General features: G+C 36.2%; 1 protein-coding gene across 5 annotated transcripts in view; it reads right to left on the reverse strand.

The window, feature by feature from the left end:
- The window catches only part of SLC25A12 (solute carrier family 25 member 12), a 50,692-nt gene extending 40,966 nt beyond the window's left edge, over nucleotides 1–9,726 (reverse strand). For 2 of the 5 annotated variants that reach the window (XM_080620271.1, XM_080620275.1), the window contains exons 1-3: nucleotides 9,663–9,726; nucleotides 9,062–9,115; nucleotides 3,667–3,809 (exon numbers count right to left, since the gene is read on the reverse strand). In XM_080620271.1, the coding sequence (XP_080476397.1) occupies nucleotides 3,667–3,809; nucleotides 9,062–9,115; nucleotides 9,663–9,674 (209 nt within the window). In that variant the 5' untranslated portion in view covers nucleotides 9,675–9,726. Of the gene's footprint in view, nucleotides 1–371; nucleotides 3,810–9,061; nucleotides 9,116–9,662 lie in introns of those variants that run through there. The other 3 variants (XM_080620273.1, XM_080620274.1, XM_080620272.1) reach the window with 3 other exon arrangements.
- Between the last annotated feature and the right edge of the window lie 42 nt (nucleotides 9,727–9,768).

A 9,768-nucleotide genomic window follows, 5' to 3' on the forward strand; every position in this document is an offset into this window, starting at 1 on the left:
AAGTGAGGGAAATGAAAAAATCAAACCACACTATCCATTAGTTTACCTAGTGTTTCTCTGTCAGAGTACACATAAAGCAGAATTGAGATACTCTAAATGAAGTTACATATGTCAACATTCTCGCATATAAGCATTATGCAGAAAATACAAGAAAAAATGTAGTGATTTTCAAAGGAATTAAGATATGGTAAATACAGAATTATGATACTAATTTGTCACACTTTAGCCACAAAAAACAGAGAAGTGAGAATAGTTCTTCAGATGTAAAGTCAATTTCATCCAAAGGATGATCATGATAAATAAGGGTTTAGTATCAAAGAAACAGAATATCCTTTTAAAATAATTGGAAATACTATCATTTCAAAATATACCTCACATACAAGCGAAAACCTGACATACAAATTAATTCCTAAGCAGGAAGCTTTATAACTGACAGAATCAAGTGACGATCTCTGCAGAATGCATTCGTAGAAGCCTGAACCTGAAAGAAGCCGTCTTCAGAGGACTCACTTTAACAGTGCCTACAGCAAAAGGAGACAAGACACATTCAATTTCCTTTCCATGTATTCAACTTGCAATGTCTAAGAGCAGGGATATCCCCTGTGATCCTCCATTATCCATTAGGACTGAGATAACAGGAGCTGGTTTAAACAGAATGATAGAACTTCCCACCCAATTGCTACTCGAGTATCACTCAGTGAACCCGCTGCATTAGAGTCCATAACAATATCAAATCACTCACCTTGCATTTTATCTGTAACATTTTTTTAAATTTCCTTTTCTCTTACTTCTTCTGTACCGTTACCTTTCAAAAGCACACAAAGCAAGCCATGTGTTTACAATTCTTCTATATCTTTCTGGTTTTCCTGCTACAATTCTGTGCTCTTTTTTTCCCCACGCAACTTTGAGACATTAAGTATAGCTCTGTTGTGACTCTCCACTATGTGAAACATCAACTCTTTCTTCAGGACTTAGCTTAAGACCTCATTTCCAAATGTTAAGAACAATACGCTGATAAAAATAAAATAAAAAAATAAAAAAAAAAAAAGTACCTAGAAACAAGCAATTAAAATAAAGAAATTTGAATGACTACTGTGAAATTTTGAAGGCTTGAAAGAAAATCTTTGATTTTAGAACTGCAATACCTACTAATGTAAATTAACTTACATAATTGGGAAGCTGGGTTTGGCACACATATGTAAGTACATTATTCGGAGAGGATATTTATCTTCATTTCAAAACTAGTGCCTGCAGTCTGAAGACATGGGAATGCTTACAGCATCAGTGAAACCCTGCTGCAGCCAGTCAGCAGACAAAGCAGTTTAGGTCAAATTCCAGTTTAGAGCTTATCACATTAATTCTTCAGAACATGCTTTTGTAACAATGAGGAACAAACACTTTGAAAGTGAAGAGTCATCTGTTTTAAGAACTACCTTACAGAGTTCCACTAAGGCAAACCAGTCTTGTACTGTTGTAATAGGAGAAGGCAATAGTACTCTGGAACAGTTATGTAAGGATCAAGTTATCACCAGAAAAAAAAAAAAGAGAGAAAAACCAAACATTTTTTTAAACATATGCCTACAGACAGACAGCTCCAAAATAGTTTTTTTGTTTTCTAAAGTACCAAACTTAAACGTAAATGAAATAAAAAAAAAATTAAAAATAAAAGTTACCAGGAACACTTTGAGTATATATTTGAAGGGCAAGCAAGGCTCAGAGAATATGATAGCAGATACAGGAATGAAATTTCGTAACAGAACCCATGGCTTCTCAATGCCTTGCTGTGCGATGTTGGGCTGTCATTTAATTTACAAATGTATGTATGGAATAGGAGTACTGGTACTTCCTTGGACTTCGTAAAGTAACTTTAAGTCCTTGGAAAGACATAATGCATTACAGAATTCAGTTGAAGATTACAATAATAATTCATGCTACACATTAAACTCTGTGCAGATGACATAATTAGAGTTTGGATTTTGATATATCACAACTCACTACAAAAGGAAGAATGCAAACGTAAAAGCAAATAAATAAATCAATGATGATGATGGGGTATAACAAATTCTTCACATGAAATACAGGTTAGAGATAAATACAGATTAAAACATTTAGGAAAATAAGTTTCAGACAAGTATTCAAACAGACAAACATTTTGCACTGCAGACCATATGGTAATAATTCCCATTTCCCACTGTTCCAATTCAGAATTAGATAAAGCACACTTACCCATGTTTGATTATCTCACTTCAAATATTACCCAGACTTAAATATAAGAAAACAACAAAAACAAACAAACTTATATTCATAGGGAAAGCAATGAAACAGTGATGCCTCAATGTAAAGTTCTGTTGCAATAAAACAAATCATTGATTTCTTACTGTAAAAGACGTTTTCTGAAAAAATGCACACCATAAAAGATAACCAACATATTTCAGAGAAGCAAGATACTCAACATGCTGGTTTACTAGTAATCAATTAGACTATTATTTCGATAGATATATACAAAATAGCCTTTTCAATCCATAACAGTACAACAAACTGCAGCCATGTACCGCAAACAAAGACAAGGTCATATATATGAAATGTATTATGAAAATGCTGCAGTTTTATAAAAAAAAATCATGTAACATTACATAAAACAGGAGACCCTACATTTGTCATTAAGTGTAAAATGTATGCAACATATACAATTTAATTTGTAAAGCACAAGTTTCTCAGGATACTATGCCAACTACTAGAATATTCTAAAGCAGAATACAGGAAAACAAAAAACATTTAAGTAATGTCAAAGATCAGATTTAGGCTCACAAATCCATGGTTGTTGAGGGGCTTTCAATTTAAAACAAGTCACACCTATGTATTTACAAAGGCATACTATTTTAACATTCTCTCTCCTCTCTACAAAATAACCACTCACTTCTCTATTCTTGACCGGTTCTCTCATCCATCCTAACCTCACCTCAAACAATGTCCACTTTCCTACTACAGTCTGAGGCCAAAAGTAGAAGCCTACATAAAGCAAGAGAAAAGGCTCTTTGGAAGACAAGCGAATTAAGAGGGTGTTACCTCAGAGGAGCAGACATTCTGTAAAGTAGTTTCAGAGAACTGTCTACTAGCAAGTAATATCATCTGCAAGCAGAGTTGGGAAAACTTTATATGGTGTGACCTTCTTTTGATTAGACAAATGCCTTCTTTCTTCATAGTCATTAGTGTCTGTCTTTCCTAATAGCCAGCACTTTAAAAATAAAGACCTCTGTGGTTTGAATGGCACACTACAGAAATAAGAAAGCTTTTCCATATTTACATGCTTAATTACAGCTACTAAAGACTCTACATAGTATCTAATCATGGACATCAGTATACAGAAAAGAACTTTTTCAAGGCAATCATACTACATTAGCTTATTTGGAGTTCAACTTCCTCTGCAGTTGTAGTGACTGTTAAAACTCCATTAAAACAAATTCCAATTTAAAAAACGCACATTAAACACTGTATTTTTTCCCAGTTTCCTCAAATTTATAGTCTATTGTACTTGACAAAAAACTTATTACCTAAATAAACTTAAAGTGTAATAAAATCTATAATCTATTTTAGAAGACGAAATTATCAAACTCTTTCACATTTACCAGTGCATTACAAGCTTATAATGGAAAGCAAAATTCTCACCCATCCTTAGTTTGATCTGCCACTCCAGCCAACAGCTGCACTGTTTTAGGATTGTAACGAGGATCTGTATGAAGTCCTAGGTATTTTTGCACAAAATCTTCCGGGGTCATGTAATGCTCACCATCTTGCTCAACACTGGCATACTACAGTAAAAATAAAAACACACAAACAAAAATTAATCTATTCAGATGCTAATTATCAGTGATTACCAAACTAGTATCTTTACTGAATATCACTTAAATTTATGCACAATTTTCTGCACATAACTGTCCTGAAATTAAAGGGCTATATCACTATATTAGTTGCATAACAGTAATGCAACTAATAGTAATAACTTATAGTATTAGTTGCATAAATATTAATATAATATAATTACTATATCAGTTGCATACCACCAACAATCAGATTATCCTCATAGATGTGCTCACATAATGACCACTATCTTCTAATAAAAAAGACAATTACAGGTTTTCAGAAACTACTGCATAAATTTATAAATATTGCAGCTATGCTGTAGCTTTCCATTTGCAGGGACATTGTCAAAACACAGCACAAACATTTTCTTACAATTTCTAGTGGCAGGTATCTTCTGAATACTTGTTTCTGGTCTTTATCATAATTAGTTTGGAAAATACATATTATTTCTTTTGTCTTTTTGTGCGAAATAAATTTCCAGATTATTTTTATCCTGAAACTAATAGTTTTGACATTTTTTAAAGTAAACATTCACACACACAGACAAAAAGGACTTGAGTCAAATGTTTTAATTTGATTCTGAATTCTAATTTTATTAACAATTTATTAACAATTTCAAATAAAAATCATGGACAAATTTTAAATTCTAGAATCTGAATGTTAATCAAATTAACTAAAATAACCAAGTACATCTTTATTACTTGTACACCAAGACCACTGCCATATGTCTGTATCAGTATTCTTACTGATCACTTTTCTGTTTCAAGCCATTAATCACTGGTAGGTCAACACTGATTTTAAAGTGAACTTTTTACCATAAAGTAAATTCTATGCTCTCAGCTGTCCACTGACAGCTACTGACCACTATTACACTGGTCAATACCAATCTTGAACTAAGAACACGAAGATGCAGGAGTATAAAGCATCACAAGTGATAAATAGAAGAGAAATGTATCATGGAACTTCAAGCCCCTCAGATCTTGTTTACAGCAGCATAGTAGCAGGGAAAATTTCTCACAGTTTATTTGACAGTAATCTTGGAAAGAAAGCCTATGTCTTCAGATTGCAAAACTAAACCCTTTGCATCCTAAAACACAGGATAGTAGCTCACAAGAGACTCCTAGTTCCCTAAACTACCATGACCCAATTCAGTTTAATGACCGAGTTTATTTCCCAGCATTTCTGCTCACAAAATGTGTAAACAAGCTTACTTATTAGCTTGAAATCTATCTCTTCTGTTCACTTTCTACTGTACAGTCTACTTGTACACACAATTTAGATGCAGACTTTCAAACACACACATAGAAATATTTTCATTCTGAGAAAGTGAAGTTATAAAACTATTCAGGTGTTTCATTAGAATTGTGATTTGCAATGAAAGTAGTGATTCTTCATCTATTTGTAAAAATGCAATTTATCTTTCCAGGTTCTAGTCATTAAAAGATGACTATATAAGCATTCTCTGCAGAAAAGGAAATGGCAATGCCCCCAAGACTTAAAGTGCAATATCTATGCCAGTGAATTCAAACTTAATTTGTACCTTTTCCACTATATACCACAGTATCTTGATTCAGTTGACACAGCCTTATGTGAAAGAGTAACAAAATAGGCCCTTACTCTGACAGGGACCCACAGGAAACAGAATATTGATGGAAGACCTACACACACAGGACAGTTTTCAGCGTAAAGGAGCTTGCATCAATGCCTGCTTATGCATCTCCCGTACCTCTTCCTCAATAGCAGCCCCTCACATCGCCTCATCATCTCTACCTCTTTCACCCTATATCTGTGATGACAGCTATTTGCAAGACTGCACTGTAAACAAGATTATTGAACTAAGTGAAAATCAAAAAAGAGAATCTCCACAAAAATAGGAACACAAAGCAGTGGACAGGAATCCTTTAACTCTGCACTGCTGCTGAAATGACAATATAATGAAACTGTGGCTTCACTGAATCAACTTAGAAAGATTCTCAATTGTATATGCTAGTGACTAAAAAAAACACATTATGAAGCACAATTCTGCTGCAAGATATGTAACCCAAAGCAAGTTTTACGCATGAAGGACCATAAAAGATGCAGAGAATTGAGCATATCTTCAAGTAGAGTGCACATCAAAGTCAAAATCTAAACATCTTCTTTTCTTCAGACATCAATTCGTCCGAGTTTATTACAAAAAGTGATTTTTTTTTTTAAACAATAAACTGTATGGAAGACATTTTGTTAGAAAATTTTTGAGACAAAATAATTAACTACGGATATATTGAGGTCCATATGTGAAGGTCATGGTATTTTGAAAGAGCTTGGCAGCGAGCCAATATATTAAGACCTGACAAAGTAGCTTGGTATGTATTTACATTTGTCCTCAAGTTACCCTTTCACCATACAACATAAGTCAATAATCTTTTAGCACAAAATAGGCAATTGAAAATTATATATTGATTTGCATATAAAACAGAACACATGAATTAAATCTGTATTTTCCTTAGTCTTGAACTGTATTATTATAACACAGAATTCTTACTACACATTTAAGTACTTGATGAATTTGCATCCTTTCTTTAAACATCATCACATAACATGAACACATAAACCCCTTATTCTAGTTGTATAATACAGTGCTAGGTATTGCCACACTTTCAGAAACAATGTTTTCTTTGAAAAACTGGGTAGTTTTCAAAGTAACTGGGGCTTCTATTCCAATGATTTTATCTGGGCAGAGGAGAAAAATGTTCCGAAACAAGAGACCTATGGGCCCTCTTAATAGGTTTTGGTTTTTAATTAAGCTATGGGGGGTGGGAGTTTCCTGTATTAAAACTGGAAATTTGTTTTTGTTTCTTCCTGCACCTTGCTGAACAACAGGTTCCACTTGCACTCGGCAATCAGCCAATAATTCAACTAAATGCCCCAAGGGCTGACTATCTTGCCTAAGAAAAAAGAATGAAGAGATCTGATAACTGTTGTTCTACGTAACTCTTCTATCCTTCAGTAAATTTCTATTTTGTTCTTTTATGGTTATTACTGAAGTCAGTGGTTAGCAAACACCTGAGATGTAATTTGATGGTGCACAAACATGAAATTTCAATGCCTGCATTTCATAGTTACAGGATTACATAGAAATAATTGCACATCTCTTTAATACAATTCAAAGTTAATATTTTAACAGTTTAAAATAATTAAATGAAATATATAGGAAGCTTCAGAAATTCTGAGAGGTATATATCAAGCATTCAGTGAGATACAATTTAAACTGGATGGACGGGAGACACATATTCTCTATGAATAAGGCGGATAACAAGGAGGCCTAGAGTTCACATCTTCCCTTAGCCCATTTCCAAGGGAAGCCAAATTTAGGAAGGAATGCACGACCTTTAACTGAAGCTCACAGAACAGGCCAGCAGGCTATGCAGAGTACAACATATCTGACCCCTTATGTGTGCAACACTAAGCACTATTTCTTAACAAGACTTGCTACAGCTTAAGTCTTGGAAAGAGTGGGTTCTCCTGATATTTTTTAAAGTTTGCAACTAAGTTTCCTTGCTATCAAACAAAAGACACAATTTCAAACTCAATTATAATCAAATATAATCTAAAAGAAATGTAAACCCTCCTTCTATTACAGAGGTATCTGAGCTGATTCTTTTCATCTTCTGCAAATCTCAGACGCTCAAGAGGAAACAGGAGAGCTTCCCTATTTTTCATTCCTCAGAGCACAAAACAATCCACAACTTGATTTGCATGTTTCTTTGAAGAGTAAAAAATAGACATGGAGAAGACCAAAAGGCTGTTTTAAAACCAGACTGCCTGCTTTTTAGGTCAATAAAACATGTATTGTCACAGAGACAATTTCAAGATCCAGTGTTCTTCCTCTCCACTTTTTCTTGCGTGACCAAAATCAAGGACTTTAAACAATTACTTATTTTCAGAAGCAAGCACTTCTACTGACTGGAAGTCAAGAATCATAAAAAGCCCGCATTTTCAAGAATAGAGTATTTTGACACCATGTTTCACTTTTTGCAATCATGCAAAAGTATCTTAAAGAAAGTTGGGAAAGAGTTGTGATGTTCTAGAACCACACATTTTAAAATATGTATTTTTAAAAACATATTTTCATGTTGCTTATTTTCTTAACATACTCTGCTGTATTCCTTATCTACAAAAGCTAAAGGTCATGTCAACAATAAATGTATCTGTAGTTTAAGGTTTTTTTACTAGAAGCTAAATGCTGGGCTTTCACTGTTTGATTCCAATATTCCAAGTTCTAGCACTCCAGCAATGTTGCCAGTGTAATCCAGTATGCAAAAGCAAAAATTCACCTAAATTATGGTTGTGATATAACTTCTCTCTCCCAGGCAAAAAGGTGTCTCTGTCTACTTATCCTATGTGTAAACTGTTGAATAGTATGGTAGGACCAAAAGATATATGTCAAAAACTAAATAATAGGTTTCATTATTTATAATATTAATACTTCATTTTATATTCTTCCCTTTTTCACTGAGGAAAGCTTCTTGAACATACTGTGTAATACCTAACATAAAGTGCGGGGGGGGGGGGGGGGGAAAGGTATTTTAGTAATTTTGGAAATATTAGTGGCTCAACTCTTGGACCTCAAACATAATTGCTCTTATTCCATCTGTCTCATTCAAACCTTATTATGAAAGTTTGGGATTGACTGGATTTTCCTTTCAGACTGTGCTTCATTGTTATTAAAGAGAGGGGAAAAAGCTTCATGTTGCTATTTATGTATGTTAATTCTAAGGCCCTGCAAGAAATAATATTATGAAATACATAAATTAATTTTAAGTTCTAAAACTGGCACAAGTTGTCCATCCATTTCGAAGAGGAACACATATAAACCCAAACCCAAAACATACAGCCATGGAAGAAGAATTTTTTAGAATCTTGCAAAAGTGTATTTAAAAAAAAAATAAGAGTCCTTAGTTATAGTTATAATTTGTTGCTTTACAGGAAATTAGAAAATATTTCAGAAAATTATTTATGATCAGCATTTGGTAATGGTTAATCACGATTTGTGTTAGGAGCAGTTTCCCCTCAACACCTGACGGCCCTTTCAACACATTATGCCTGCAAAGTGAACTTTTAAGCATCCCACAAGCACGACGTGTATGATGTCATGGCAAACTGCTGAAAGGGCAAAAACTAAACGTCTGTTAATCAAACATTAGACAGCTCTTTTTACCTGCAAAAAAATATTCCGTAGTTCAGCAGGATCGGCTCTTTTGGTTAACTGCACCTGTGGGTACAAGGAAGTTAATGCTCCGCTAGCCGGGTTACTGACCAAGCGCAGACAAAAAACGCCGTGAGCACTGATAAGGGCAGCAATACAGCCTTCTTATCTAGCCGTCAGGGCGAACCGCAAACATGACCCCTCCGAGCTCACTGCAGGGCTCCAGTGCCGCTGACAGCTGTCAGACGAAGGGCTGACTGCAAGCGGCGCGGCGCCCCGGTCCCGCATTACGCCAGCCGTTACCACCGGCGGGCCCAGTCGTTACTGCCCGCGCGCCCCGGATAACGGCCCGCAGCCGGCTTCCGCAGCACCCTCGCCCCGCGCCCCAGCCGCTTCACCTCAGGAGGCGGAGGCAGGGCGGGCTGCGTTGCCCCTTCCCCGCGGCCGCCCCGCCATCACTGCCCCCGCCGGCAGCTTCCCCTGACCCCCGCGGGGCCGCCGTAGCAGTGGCTGTCCCCTCCCGCCGCCCGCCTTCCCTCCGGCCGCCCCGCGCGGGCAGGCAGAGGGTTCACCCATCTCCTCCTGTGAACAAGCGACGGAGCCGCAGAGTCACCTTGACCGCCATGCTGCTTCCAGCGAGAAAGAGGAGGAGCCACCCGCCAGCGAGCCACCCGCTGCGCCGCCGCAACAGCCACCGCCTTAGCGTAGCGCTGTGGTAA

The sequence above is a fragment of the Psittacula echo genome, assembly GCF_963264785.1.
Source record: "Psittacula echo genome assembly, chromosome: 6".
Lineage (NCBI taxonomy): Eukaryota > Metazoa > Chordata > Aves > Psittaciformes > Psittacidae > Psittacula > Psittacula echo.